The 15,624-nt window shown below is 38.6% G+C and overlaps 1 protein-coding gene across 3 annotated transcripts in view; it reads left to right on the top strand.

Annotated features, from left to right (window-relative positions):
- The window catches only part of LOC128776404 (C-type lectin domain family 1 member A-like), a 56,066-nt gene extending 41,533 nt beyond the window's left edge, over window positions 1-14,533 (top strand). For all 3 annotated transcript variants that reach the window (XM_053900651.1, XM_053900653.1, XM_053900652.1), the window contains 4 exons: window positions 5,037-5,144; window positions 7,468-7,625; window positions 10,908-11,017; window positions 13,484-14,533. In XM_053900651.1, coding sequence (XP_053756626.1) covers window positions 5,037-5,144; window positions 7,468-7,625; window positions 10,908-11,017; window positions 13,484-13,619 — 512 coding nt within the window. In that variant the 3' untranslated portion in view covers window positions 13,620-14,533. The remainder of the gene's footprint in view (window positions 1-5,036; window positions 5,145-7,467; window positions 7,626-10,907; window positions 11,018-13,483) is intronic.
- Window positions 14,534-15,624: the final 1,091 nt, after the last annotated feature.

Here is a 15,624-nt window from a genome sequence, read left to right as displayed (position 1 = left end):
ATTGGTGATGTGATTTTATTATTTTGCTATCACTTAACCTTTCTACCACGCAAACTAGTGTATGTCATAGCTGTGTTGGCACAAAATTTTGTACCTTGAGGCCTACATATATTATATATATTTTTTCCTCCTTATATTTTGTATTGGGGGAGTTTTTCTTTTTTTTTTTTTAAATTTTTTTTTTAACATTTATTTATTTTTGAGACAGAGAGAGACAGAGCATGAACAGGGGAGGAGCAGAGAGAGAGGGAGACACAGAATCCGAAACAGGCTCCAGGCTCTGAGCTGTCGGCACAGAGCCCAACGCGGGGCTCGAACTCACGGACCGCGAGATCATGACCTGAGCCGAAGTCGGACGCTTAACCGACCGAGCCACCCAGGCGCCCCTGGGGGAGTTTTTCCATGTGAACAGAGAATTGGAAAAATCTTGATTTGAATTTTATATTCCTTACCATAGTGCAACACTGCTTAAAATATAGAGGAATAAAAAGGTTATTTGTTTTCTCTATCAGTTTTTATATATTCCCTGTCAACTTTTAAAACAAATGTGTATGCAACACTTGTTTTTAATATGAGTTTCCTGATGGTTATTATTCTTTGTTTTATTCTGTGAGCAACAATTTTGAGTATCTTCTCTGGTGCAAGAAACAGGGATTTTATTTTTTTTAAATTTTTTTTTTTTTAAACGTTTATTTATTTTTGAGACAGAGAGAGACAGAGCATGAATGGGGGAGGGTCAGAGAAAGGGAGACACAGAATCGGAAGCAGGCTCCAGGCTCTGAGCTGTCAGCACAGAGCCCGACGCGGGGCTCGAACCCACGGACCGTGAGATCATGACCTGAGCTGAAGTCGGACGCTTAACCGACCAAACCACCCAGGCGCCCCAAGAAACAGGGATTTTAAAAAGTCAGCTCTTAATAAGCTCAGTTTAAAGGGGACATTTTTTTTATAAGAATCAGTTTTAAAATGAAATATTATTAGTGCTGGGATACTGTCATTTTTTATACCTCATGGACTATTGCCATCAGGTGGATGGCACATTCTATGCTGAGGTCAAGAAAGCTTTCCTCTAGAGATAATAATTGATATGAGATAAAGGATAGGTGGAGTTTACACAGGGCACTCTAGGTAGAGAAGACTCATCCAGGCAGAAAACAACATGAACCACGGAAAATATTGATGTCCCAGGGAATTACAGCTTCCGGACTAATAAAAGAAGTAGCTAGAAATGGGTTTGACAGTCAAACCCATTTCTAGCTACTTCTTTTATTTGTCCGGAAGCTGTATAATATTAATCTCAGGTTAAGATATATTAGATTTGTTCTCAAAACAAAAGAAACTTGGAAGATTTTCTGTGAGGGAACCACATGACTCATGTCCCATGAGCAGAAAGGGATTTGGGAAAGGTCAATCTGAATCGACTGGAAAGTGCATGGGGGGACAAAATAGGAGAATGTTTCAGGATTAAGGGTTAGTTAGAATGACTGAATTAGTGCCATGAAAGAAGTAAAGAAGGATTAGGGATCACACATGAGAAATATTTAAAATGTAGAATTGCTGAAATGTACATTTGTTTGAGTGTGTGAGGGAAACAAGTGAATCAGTGATACCATTTGACATGAAGTTTATACATCTTGGCAAATATATGCCATTAAATGTTATAGAAAAACACAAGAACAGAAGGCTGTGATTTGGGATGTGTGTGTGTGTGTGTGTGTGTGTGTGGGTGCGTGCGAATAATGGTGAAGAGTGAGGTGCTTGTGACATATCAGTGGAGATGACCAGAAAGAATGAGATTGGTCTGTGTCTGCTAGAGTGAGCTTTGGCGGAAGACACAGATCATCAGCATGTACAGGGTAGAATTAAAGGTCTGGAGATCAAGAGAGAAGCCTAGATTAGAGACATGAATTGTGGATTCACCGATTAATGTACAAGTCTGGGAAAAGATAGCAGAGGAAAGCAGAAGCTATACCACGCTCTACCTTGTGAAACCAGGGAGAGTAGATTATGCTAGAAGAACAAGGGTGAGGCGGGGGATCTCCGGGTAAACCAACATTTAGAAGTAGGTAGAAGATGAGTCAACAGTGGCAAGCAATGATGTTTAGTTATACAAGTAGGAGGGGATCCAAAACATTATGGTATCATGGAGAGAAGGCAAAGGTAGTCAAGGGTTCCAACTAGTACTGGAGGATCAGGTATTATAATGGCTAGAGATATGCTTATTAAATTTGGCAAGAGAGAGGCCGAAATGATATTTTCTAGAGTAGCTCCAGTGGGATAGTGGGTATGGTCAAAGCCTGACTGTAATGGCTAAAACTCTTTCAAACAATAGGAAGCAGAGACAGAGAATACAGTGAATACAGATCAGTGAATTCAGAGATCAGTGAATTGCGGCTAAGCGAAACATTTACCAAGACTTGAAAGTATGTGGGTCTATATGATCTCGAGCGTTGTTAAAGGCAGTATAACCTGATACAAACACTTAGCGAGTTTGGTACTGTCTTCTACAGCTCAACATGATTCAGTAATTCTCACCCTAAGTGTATATCCAACAGATATACTTGCACATACACAGAAATGAACTTCTACAGGACAGTGTGTAGCAGTGCCATTCACAATGTCGAAAGTCTCACAACTACTCAAAAGATCATTAATGGGAGAGTAAATGAGATCTCTGCAATTGATTTGCCAATGGAATTTATGTGACAGTCAAAACAATGACAATGGTATCCAACAATATGCGTGAATTTTAGCAAGAGTGTATGAAATGGAAAAACAAAGCAAGAGCACAAAAGTTTGTGCATGACACGATACACTGTTATAAGATGACACCGTGCAAAACAAATATAATAAATAGTAACATTTCAGGAAATACACAAAAAGGCAATAACACTATATATAAAATGCACCAAGGGAGTAATTGAAATGTGCATTAGTTTCATCGTGTGAGAGAAGTAGGGAGATGAGATGAAATGACTATCAAAGTAAATAAATGTAATGGTGAAGGTCCTGGCTACAATTTGGGGTAGCTAACAACTTGCTAACTAAGGAAGACAAACCAGTTCTGAGAGCAATGTGGTAAGTGTCTCATGAATGAAAGAATGTGTACAATCTTATGTTAGCACCCAATCTGAGAGTAAAGAAAAGAACTCTGTTACAAACAATATGTAAAGAAAGGAGAGGAACTTTGTGGGAAAGCTGACGTGAGATGATCATATGCAAGAGAAGGGAACCATGAGAAGGAAACTGTGGAGGGTTCAAGAGAGAAAATGACAGTAGGAGATGAAGACCACCAAAAATTTAATAGGGGATGAAATCCAGACCAGGGGTGAGAGTTTCACACTTGTTCGATGCGAAGCACATTTTTTTCTGGGGTAGAGTGACAGGTACCTGTGTATCTATAGGAGGAGGTGCAGGAAGGTCTCCTTGCTGGTGACTGTTTCCATGTGAAGGAACAGATGAGGCCATCTGGTCAGAGAGAGGGAGAGTCAAGGAGGTGCTCCAGATAATTTAGGCAAAGTATAAATACTTGAAAGAGCTGGTGAATTGAGAAAAGAGTGTGATTCAAGAACTATTCTGTGTTATAATAGTTGAAATGGTGAAGAAAGTCTAAGCGTTGGTCAGCATTAGTTTGTATGTCTACAATTTTGTGATTTTTTTGTCATTTGAGTTTCAGAACCTTGAGGGAGATGAGATGGTGAATGTCAAGTGTGCTCCAAAATTGGCTATTTTATGTATTAAAAAAATATTTTTTCAAAAATTTTTCGAGGAGTCTCCCCACCCAATTTGGGCCTGACCTCATAACCCTGAGAACAAGAGTGGCTTGCTCAATGCAGTGTTAGACAAGAGCTCCAGTGAAAGCTGGCTATTTTTAGATGTGCATAAAGACTATGCTGCAAGCTTCTTGGAGGTCCTCCCAAAATTGGTTCTGTACTACGTGTCCTTGGATTGACAAAAAGGGAAGGACAAGGGAATTGATTGGTCCCAAGAAATTGTAGTATTTAGGTATAGGAGGTCTTAATGTGGGAGGTGGGGGGGTTAAATGGTTTTTATTTATGGTTGAGAGAAAGAGATAGAGAGAGCACAGGAGAGGTGGGGGGGTGGACACAGGGAGAGGGGGACAGAGGATCTGAAGTGGCCTCTGTGCCGACAACAGTGTGCCAGACACGGGGCCGAACTCATGATCTGTGAGATCATGACTTGAGCCCAGGTCAGATGCTTAACCAACTGAGCCATCCAGGGGCCCCTTAAGGTGTCATTTCAATTCAGATCCAGTATATGAAGACTGGAATGGATGACTGAGTTGAACAGGGGTTATATTTATTGCCATGGAGTACATCAGGAGACTGTACAATTGATGTTGGAGTTTTACAAGTAGACTTTGCATTTGGTTCAGTGATGGGTGGTAGAGAGCTGGAAATGATTCCTAGCTGCCTAACAAATTCTTAAGAGACCTTTCTTTTCGTCTTTGTACACTTAAAGAGCCATATACTGCGTGATTTTACACCTTTTTATGTGTGAGTTTGGAGAAGATACTGCCAATTTGCTCAGAGATTTTTCACTTACTTTTTGCATGTTAGAAGTCGCCATGTGTGCTCTTCCTCTATGTATATTCAGTGAATTAATTATAAGCTTGTACTAGAGGAGAGTCAAATCCCTGGTGTTTAGCTTCCTGTGCAAATACTACATGCTAAATAAAATACTGGCTACTAATTTCACTAACTTTGTAATCATTATTTGAAGAGTAAGTGGCGTAGAAACTAAAAGTATATTTCACTTCCTGTTTACATTTCTGTTTTATAGAAGTTGATTCCTCTCTCACGTACTTCCAAAATAATGTATAGCAAGTTATCATTTTATTTAAAAATCTATTTTATGTTCTGACACTTCAACATATTGTAAACTGGCATTTTCTCTGATCGTACTTTCATTTAGTCAGTGCCACTCACTGTGCCATTTAGAATTAGAGTAAGAGATTATAATAAAATTATCTCTTGCAAGCATTCAAGACCTTAATTTTATAAAATGAATTGAAGTTTTTCACAGGTGTTCTGGAGAAATCAGGCAAGATATGAAAGAACCAGAAGACAAGAATGCTTCCTTAGCAGAAGTTGAAGATCACTTAATTTTACTACCCACTACAGGTATGTACTGAATGATTATACTGATAGTTTAAAGTTTTTTCCTCCATGGAATTATCTCATTTTGTTCAATTTTAATGTATCATTTTAAAACTTCACACTGTATTTTGTCAAGTCCTTTAATTTTTCTCACTTTTTAAAATTAAATCCATTTTCTTTCTTCTAGCTAATTGAATTCTTGACTTTCACAAAGTCATGTTGATTTGATTGAGTAATTTCTGCTTGTGGATGAATTTTCTCCAGTCTAGATCTCTTGGAATTAATACCACCCTCTTATATTCACTTAGGTGAATTTCTCCCGAAGGGAGAACTGCTTCCTATTGGAGCAGTGTATCTGTACTTGGGAAGTCAGGATTTCTCCGTGTCATCTTAACAATGGTCTGACATCTATCAGTCTCTGGCTCCACAATTTGACTCCAAAGCTATTCTCAACGTGAGGCTTTAGGGGTACAGGAAAACCACCTATTTTTCAGTCATTCAGTCTGATGTAAGCAAGATGTATGCATACACGTATGTATATATATAGATATCTATATCTATATCTACATATATCTATCTATATATGTATACATAAAGAAAGCATAGGTCTCTAAGTGGTCTTGTGGTTGAGGACCATGTGGCTTTGTTTTCAAGATAAAGACCATGACACATTACTTTTTCAAAACAAATTATTTAACTTCCAGCTGGGTAACATATAGTCGGGTAATTCATTCAGGAGTAGAATTTAGGAATTCATCACTTACATACAACACCCAGTGCTCATCCCAACAAGAGCCCTCCTTAATGCCCATCACCCATTTGGCCCTCACCTTGCCCAACACCCCTCCAGGAACCCACAGTTTGTTCTCTGTATTGAAGAATCTCTTAGGGTTTGCCTCCCTTTATGTTTTTAAATTATTTTTCCTTACCTTCCCCTATGTTTATCTATTTTGTTTCTTAAATTCCACATATGAGTGAAATCTTATATTTCTCTTTCTCTGACTGACTGATTTTGCTTACCACGATACACTCTACTTGCACCCACATTGTTGCAAATGCAAGATTTCATTCCTTTTGATGGCTGAGTGATATTCCATTGTATAATATACTGTCTTTACCCATTCATCGGTGATGGCCATTTGGGCTTTTTCCATGATTTAGCTATTATTGGTACTGGTGCAATAAACATTGGGGTGCAGGTGAGACTTCAAATTAGCATTTGTGTGTCCTTTGGCCAAATGCCTAGTAGTGCCATTATTGTTTCTAATTATAGGGTTTAATTTTTTGAGAAACAGCCATGCTGTTTTCCAGAGTGACTGCACCAGCTTGCATTCCCACAAGCAGTGCATAAATGCTCCCTTTTTTCCACATCCTTGCCAACATCTGTTCTTGCCCGAATTGTTCACTTTAGCCATTCTGGTAGGTGTGAGGTGGTATCTCACTGTGGTTTTGATTTGTATTTCCCTGATGAGTGATGTGGAGCATCTTTTCATGTGACTGTAGGCCATCTGGATGTCTCCTTTGGAAAAGTGTCTGTTCATGTCTTTTGTCCCTTTCTTCACTGGATTATTTGTCTTCTGATTGTTGAGTTCCATAACTTCTTTATAGATTTTGTGTACTAATCCTTTATCTGATATGTCATTTGCAAATATTTTCTTCCATTCTGTCGATTACCTTTTAGTTTTGCTGATTGTTTCCTTTGCGGTGCAGAAGCTTTTTATCTTGATGAGGTCCAAATAGTTCGTTTTTGCTTTTGTTTCTCTTGCCCCTGAAGACATGTCTTCATGTAAGTAAGAAGTTACTGTGGGTGAGGTCAAAGAGATTGTTGCCTGTTTTCTACTGTGGGATTTTGATGGTTTTGACATTTAGATCTGTCATCCATTTTGAGTTGTTTTTGTGTATGGCATAAGAAGGTGGTCCAGGTTCATTCTTCTACATGTTGCTGTCCCGTTTTCCCAACACCAATTGCTGAAGAGACTGTCTTCTTTCCATTGGATATTGTTTCCTGCTTGGTCAAAGATTAGCTGGCTGTACATTTGTGGGTCCATTTCTGGGTTCTCCGTTCTGTTCGTTGATCTATGTGTCTACTTTTGTGCCAGTACCATACTGTTTTGGTGAAAACAGCTTTGTAGAACAGCTTGATCCAGGATTGTGATGTGTCCAGCTTTGATTTTCTTTTTTAACATTCCTTTGGCTACTCAGTGTCTTTTGTGGTTCCGTACAAATTTTGGGTTTGTTCTAGCTCTGTGAAGAACGCTGGTGTTATTTTGATAGAAATTGCATCGAATGTGTTGATTGCTTTGGGTAGTGTCAGGATTTTAACAATGTTTGTTTTCCAATCCATGAGCATGGAATGAAGACGATGACACATTTCAAGGAAACTGGTACTGCTGTGGAAAAAGCTGTTACCACTTTTCAAAAGAGGAGAAAACTTGGGAGAGGAGCATGGTGTCATGCCAAGATCTGCAGTCCAGTCTCCTGAAGATTGATACTAAAGAGGAGCAAGTATGTCTACTTTCCTAAACCTGATGTAAATGCTATGAGTATGCAAAGCATGTCTGGGGTTCAGACAATTATTTCGACTTCCTCCGGTATTATTTGGCATGTTGCTTTGAAGCACTTTGTTAACTGGCGCAGATTTCTCTGTGGAAGAGACATAGGTGTAACAGTGACCAAGAAGAACCATTGTTTTAAATCAAGAAGAACTGCTCTTCTGGGCATGCCATGGAATGATTTTCAGTCTTTAGTATTGTATATATTGCATCTTAACACTTAGTATGCTTCAGACGGCTCAGCATTACCTTCTCAGGGCTAATGCAGGGCAAAAGAACAACGGCTTCAAGGGTATGAGCACTCTAAAGAGATAATTTCTCATTGTACTGAGTTCTATTGTTCCTTCATCAGTATATGGGAGGGATTCAACTTCAAAGGAAAGATGAGTCTCTCCCTTCATGGCCATGGGAAAAGAGGTTGAAAAATGAAGAGGTTGAATGTAGCTAGAATGCTTCTTTTTATTTACTTATTTTTTTTTAACATTTATTCACTTTGTAAGAGACAGAGAGAGACAGAGTGCGAGTGGGATTGGGGCAGAGAGAGAGGAAGACAGAATGTGAAGCAGGCTCCAGGCTCTTACCTGTCAGCACAGAGTCCGACGTGGGGCTCAAACTCACATACCGTGTGATCATGACCTGAGCCAAAATCAGACACTCACCCGATGGAGTCACCCAGGCACCCTGGAATGATTCTTTGGAAATGATTTTTTTTCCTTTTGCTTATAATCCAGAATGACAGAGAGAGCATCTCTTTTCTAGAAGAGAAAATGTAGATCACATTTGCCATTACTTTTAATGTTTGGCAATATGAAGTCAGTAGAATGGATTCTGTGGGGTTCCTTCTAATGATTCCATAAATAGTCCATGTAGGCACTGAGTTCTAGTTACACGATCTAGTTCTAGCAGTGATATTTCTATTAGTGTCTTGTGAAGGATGAGTTAAAAGCCCTATGTTTTCAAAAAGGAAAACAAAATAAAACCCAAACCAGGCCAATACTCAGGGGCATGTGGTTGGCCTAGTTGGTGGGCCATGTGCCTCTTGATCTGTGAGTTCTACCCCACGTTGCATGTAAAGTTTATCTAAAAAAAAAAACCAAAGAAACAAACAAAAAGAGCCCTGTGTTTCTTGTTTATAAAATTCTTATTAAAATACTGATATGAATATGAATGATTCACTCATAAGTATGAGAAACAAATGAAGTACACATTAGCACATTGGTTCAAGCAAATTTTAAAAATCAAGGACCAATAATCCAGGACCTAATAATCCAGGACCTAAAAATCCAGGACCTAATAAGTACCTCGATTATTTTCAACCTCAGCTGTTATCAATCAACTTCCAAATGGTTGGAGTTTTCTTCTTTCACACATTAAGTTTATTTTTAATCCGTATTTCCCCTGTCATTTCCAATTCAGTGTTCTTCAGTTTCAGTCCTGCCATTGAAGTTTATGGACTTCAGAGTTTCAATGAAGCTTCTTATACTTGTTATCCCTGTGTTTCCAGGAACTATCTAGAGCCTTTGACGTTCCCTGAGACTTTTGCCATTGTTTAGAGCAAAATCTGAGTTTCATAGTCTAGCACCTCATTTGATGAGAACTTGGCTGTCAGTATCTGAACTGGGCTGTTGATACACTCTCTGAACTGGAGATTAGCTTTGCTACAGAAAAGCATTACTCTTACACTGATGGTTTAGGATTTCCCATGTTTTGCTGCTTTACCAACCCAGGAGTGTAATGACAGCAGGGGCTTAAGTCCATTGGTACTGAAATCTGAAATTGGCTTTGATACCTATGCATACCCCTAGCATCTAGCAAAATTATGTGAGTGAAAGAATCAAGGGACATTTAACATCAGTGTTGATTTGGAGACTTAGAAATGATAACATCTATTTGGTCGCAATTCTATAATTCCCATTCGTTTTCCTTAGGCACTAACTATACACTCCTCAAATTTTTCTGATACAATGTAATTACTGTGAAGAGATATTGTTGCATGTGTGTGTTTTTGGGTTCCTTTGTGTGTGTGTGTGAGACAGAGAGAGAGAGATAGAGGGAGAGGCTGAGAGAGATTCAAATACATTGCTTATAGCAAAGGACATTAATTTGTTACTTTCCATTCAATATGCCAAGTGGAATAATGATTACAAATAATTTACAGAATTTTTATGGTAGAGATATTTTAGACCCTGCATGCATTATTCAGTGCACACACTGTTAACACAGACTGTATGATATCCACTGGATACAGAAGGAAAATTCTCAAGGAAGTTTTATTTCCTTAGGTGTGTATAGCAAATTAATGGGATACAGCATTTTACCTCTAGTAGCTATAGCCTCTTCATTTTCACTACTGTATAATATTCCCCAGAGTGGCTAAGGATCTGTACAAGATAGAAGTTTGGGTTGTTTCCACCTTTTGTGGTTAGGAATAGTCCTTCATGAATCATTCTTAGACGTGTCTCAGTGCAAAACTCTCTTGTGTGTCCTCACTTCTCTTGATAACAAATCATCCTAGGAGTGAAATCACTGGGGACAAGGTTCCTAAAGGTCCAATTTCATGTGATAATGTAATAATACATTTCAAAATGATATTAGCAACATTTTTAAAGATGGATTTGATATCTACCATCCCACAAACTTGGTGTTCTTATTTTTAATTTCTGCCAATTCATAGTAGTAAAATATATCCTGGTGGCTTTGATTTGAATTTTCCTGATCTCTAGTGAGCTTGGCATCTTTCTCTATTTCTTGGCTATACTCCCCATTTATCTGAGATATGTTCTCATTTGTTGTCCATTTTTTTCTTATTGGATAATTTTTTTCCTTGTTCATTTCTAGAAATACGTATTTGTTCTTTAAATTATTGCATAAATCTCCAGACTTGAGGCTTGTCTTGTCACATGCTTTAGGCATCTTAGGATGAGGAAAAGTTCCTGATTTAGTGCCATCACATTTATCTCTCTACTTTATCATATGGGGAGATTTTTTTTTCTAAGTCCATCCTGCCCCTTTGCTGATATCTTGGATCCAGTCACAAAGACTTGAGTGAGTCCTTCACTGAAGAATTTCCATTCCTGTGTCTTCTCTACCCCATGCAGAAATGAACCTGCCTGTTCCATTTATCATACAAGTGTTTGAAGATAAATGTGCCCAGTATTTTATTTATGAGTCTTCTGTGGGTAAAATGTTTTCACTGACGCTATGAATAATACTAATGATTCCAATTTTGTCACAGGTCCTTATTCAATCAAAAATAAAATATAATCATTGGATTGGATTAATTAGGGTTCAAGAAGGCAGGTATCCCTGGCAATGGCTGGATGGCTCACCCCTATCTCAGAAGCTGTAAGTTTTCATTGCATGGCCTTGCTCCCTTTCCTGCTCAATAACGGATTGGTAGAGATTATTGGTGAAGAAGAGGAACAGATCCTTGGGGACATAGGGTATATCGTTCATTCCATTTGATCTCGCTTCTTAGATCGGCAACCGAGTGCAAATCTGAGACCTCAAGAGACCCAAAGAGCATGATTTATTCCATGTTCTTTAGTGGAAGGTCCTGCCAAACCCAGTGGAATGACATTTTGCTTTTGTATCTTGTATGTTATGATACAAGTATGTCCACAGATATGGTTGCAGGAAATGGTAAAAAGATAATGAGGAGAGAAAAGAGGCTACAGCCAGCCTCCTCTTTATGTGAAATTTGTACCTGTTTGCTTGGTATCATTCGAGAACAACAACAAAAGAGCTTTTTCCAAAGGAGTCATTTAGTAATCTTGCAGCTCTAATATGGTGTTTAATATCATACATGTTATTGTCCAGCACAAGTCCACAAGAATTTCCGGTAGCCCTGTTTCATTAATAAATCACATGGGTTTCTCAGTTGATGTCTACGAAATGAGTTTAGAAAATGAAGAAAAGTGATCCGTTGTAACTAAATCTTGGTAACATGAGGGACCGTAGAGAAACATGGGCTACTTAACTGGCTGTTTATTGATGGCCCACAATGTGCCAGGCACCCTTCTAGCCACTGAAGCTATAGTGGTGAATGAAACACGCTACAGTCTTCTGCCGTTGTGGATACTACATTCCAATGCAGGCTTGATGGGGCTCCTGGTGATGAGCGACGACAATCTCAACGTGCCAAGTGAATTACATGGCACATTAGGGGGTGATACATGTTATGGAGTGATGTGAAATCTCTTCCTTTTTGCTACAGTGCAAAGTGTTATTTGTGTATGAAGGTAAGAGGGAGAGATTTCACTGCTTTCAGTGGAGTGGTCAGGACAGACTCCTTGAGAAATGAAGTTCGTACAGCATCTTGAATAAGTTTGGCATGCGGGTTAGCTGATACAAATGCAACCCAGCAGTAACAACAGCTGTGCTCAAGTCACAGAGGTAGGAGTGTCCTTAGCATTCCTGAGGAAATACCAAGAGGGCCTGGGATGCTGGAGCAAGGGGAACGAGGTGGGAGAGAAGTAGGTCAGAGAGGGAATGACGGTGAGAGCATGTGGGGATCAGAAAAATGTAAGATCTTGGATTGGTTCATGAGGGTCGTGAGAAGATATTAGAGGGTTTAAGCGGAGGAGGGACAAAAGCTGGATCCTGCTTTGGAGATGCTCTCTGGACAGTGTGTAGAGCTGAGATGGCCAAGTGGCCAGATTCTACACCTGTTCCAAAGATCACACATCTTTGTGAGACGGATAAATCAGGGATGGTGTCAAGGTTTTTGGTCCAAGAGTGGTAAGAATGACGTTCCCATTAATGCTAATAGGGCATATTTGGAATTCAGTTTTAGATACAATGCTAGTAAAACTGTTAAGCATTTAGGTATATGCGGGGGTGTCGCATGGGCCTTGTGATAGATGATCATGCCGATCAGGTGATAGGTCTGTGTCTGGGATGCAAATGTTGCGTGCAGCAGTGAATAGACAGTGTGACAAGTGCGAGGCTGGATTGATTCTCGGGAATCTAAGGGCTGAGCCCTCGGACACCCTCATGTTTAAGGTCATGTTAAGATAAGGGGACAAGAGGATAACCAGAAAACATCACCGAGAAAAGTGCTTGAAGAGACAGAAGGAAACCCATGAAGGGGCAGCGAGGGCATGGAAACCCCTACAAAAAGTTCTACTGAAACAACAGCTGAATGTAAAAAGTTGGGGACACCTCCATTTTATTTCTTGAAATGGTTACTTCCCATCAGATTCCTGAAGACTTGGGTGAAAATTAAAACTAAGAAACTTTTTTTTTTTTCTGGACAGTGTAGTCCAGCCTTTACATTTAAAATCCAGGTACCTTAGGCTCATGGCCAAATTTCATCGAAGTCTAATGCTTCGTTTGGTGTGGAAGACATTAGGCTCAGTGGAGAAAAAAATGCACTCTATTTTAAATGCAAATCAGCACCATTTTTGCTCAAAGTGAGGCTAGCAGTGGAGAAGCTTGCTCTGGGCACATCACTCTGAATTATAGACACTTAGAAATATGTTTATATGTAATTGCAGTGTATAATTTCATACACATTCTTTATTTGATCACTTCCCAGATGGGACAGGAGTCATAGGAGCATATTTCAGGTGTATATGTATAACTCCCTAGACCTCCCAGTCTACACTACCCTTTGTACTACTTCACTAGTTCCAATGGTCCATTGGTAACATTTCATTAGGTTTAGAGACAATTATGCTTCCTGATCTTAACGCTCTATGTCCCTCTCAACATTTGTATGGCCATAGAAATAAGTGCACAAATGTTTTCAATTTGCGATAAATTTTGCCTGAGAAATGTCTTTCTAAATGAATTTATTTTCTGGTGCAGGAATTTCCTACAGAGTTTATCTGATGTGAAATGTGGACACCTGAGACCATCAGCTATTTATAGCGCTGATTGTAGTAAAAGCTTCCGTTACATTTGTGAAAAGGAGTTCTCTGGCCCTGATAAAGAAGTGCTGTGATCAAATGTTCACTATTTTCATTCTTTAACAGCTGTAAGGAAAAACACAGGGTATTCACTCAAATTAGTCAACTATGCTTGGCGTATGAAGGATTATGATCTTTCAAACATCCCTCAGCATGGATAAGAGAGTAAGTTTTAGAAATAGTAAAATCATCCATCCAAAAATGAAGCCCCTTTTTTTTTGAAATTTCAAGAACACATCCATCAGAGAATGTGAAAAAAGTTTGAGTGTAAGACTTTACATTTAAAATATAACTAAAAGATCTTGATTTAAATACGTAGTGAATACATTTGCAATGTTCACAGTGTAAGAGGTCCTAAACGATGAACTTATCCTCTCAACCAATTTTGTACTCTATTCACCTAGTTGCCACCTCAGAGGCAAACATGTAACTCGTTTATATAGTATTCCTGAGGTATTCTAGTAAAGTACAAGTATACACAGGCCGTCTGCTAAACAAAATGTTCCATGGCTACAAACGACAGTAACGATCCTTTATGTTTCTGTTGAAAATGTACCATGCATGTGTTCCATATCAGTACATAGGTAGCTGCATTACCTTGTATAAATTTCTACAAATGTCACACTGATAAATGTTTTATTTCCAATGGATGTTTAGGTTTGTCCCAGAATTTTAGAATTGTGTGAATGAAAGCACTTAATACTGTATTACTTGCCATAGAGCATATACATAGGGTAAATGTCTAGCAGTGTCATTTCTATGTCAAAATGTGTCCACATGAAATTTGCATAGACGTTGAATATTACAATAGATGCTCTACATCTCTATCTGCAGTCAGCAGCATTCAAGAATTCCTGCTTCCTCTCTTTGTTATCACTGCAACGTGTTATCAGTCTGTGATTTTGCCAATAAAATCTTCACCAATTAAAAAAAATGTTTATTTGATTCACTTCAGTTTACGATGTCCTGTTATTTGTGTCTCTGAGCATCTGTTTATGGTATTTCTTTTCATTTAAAGTGTTTGTCTGTGTCTTTGTGGATTAATATCACGAACTTAAGTTTGAGAAAAAAAAAAAAACCCAGACACAAAATCGCTCCTCCTATAACGTTCCAGTTATTTATAAGGTTTTACACCAGGTAAGTCTAACCTATGCTATTAGAAATGAGGACAAAATTTCCTGACATATGGATTATTCCTAAAACGAATAATAATGGGAAATGACTAGTCTTTACCATGGTGCAACATTATGGTTGGAAAGAAACCATGTCCAAGGTGCATCTCAGGTGCTGACAATATGGGGTGTAATAATCTGGGTGCTGGTTACAGGGTGTTGTAGTGATCCCTTGGGCTGCCATGACAACTACCACAACCTGGGTGTTTTTGAACAACATACATTCATTTTTTCATTGTTGTGGAGGCGAGAAGTTTAAAAGTGAGGTGGCAAGGTCAAGCTCCATTTATTCCGTTGGAATAAATTCTTCCTCGCCTCAGATTAAGTCATGAAGAAAATTAAAAAAATGTTTTTGCCGTTGTTTGTTTTAAAGGATAAATTTGGCATAGTTTGAACTGGATGAGAGCAAATCATCAAGAGATCAAAATATGTGGAGGCAGTTCGATCAGTGTTCACAGGGAAAATGCTTACATTGGAAGCAGCTTTTCCAATCAAGAATCACAACTTCTGCCTTGAGAAAGTAGAATAAGGAAAAGACATAAAACCCAAATCAAATAAAGGTGGAAATCACAAAATGAAGAGCAGAAATAAGTGAAGTTGGAAATAAAAGAAATAATAAAACAAATATAACTGAGTTTTGCAAACACTGACAACAGTGATAAACCTCCAGTTGGACTGATCAAGAATAGGCATAAATGGCCAATTTGAAACATGAATGAGCAGCATTACTACAGACATTGAAGGATTTACTGATGATTATAAGGGAACATGATGAAGAATTTTTTGCCAATGAATTCTAAAACCTGAAAGACATTGATTTTTGGAAAAAATTGATCTTTCAAAGCACACTTAAGAAGAATTTGAAAAC

This window comes from Panthera pardus, unplaced genomic scaffold (assembly GCF_024362965.1).
Source record: "Panthera pardus isolate Hobbes unplaced genomic scaffold, ASM2436296v1 HiC_scaffold_122, whole genome shotgun sequence".
NCBI lineage: Eukaryota > Metazoa > Chordata > Mammalia > Carnivora > Felidae > Panthera > Panthera pardus.
Note: the sequence above shows the minus strand (reverse complement) of the source record. Positions and strands in the feature narration are given on the sequence as shown.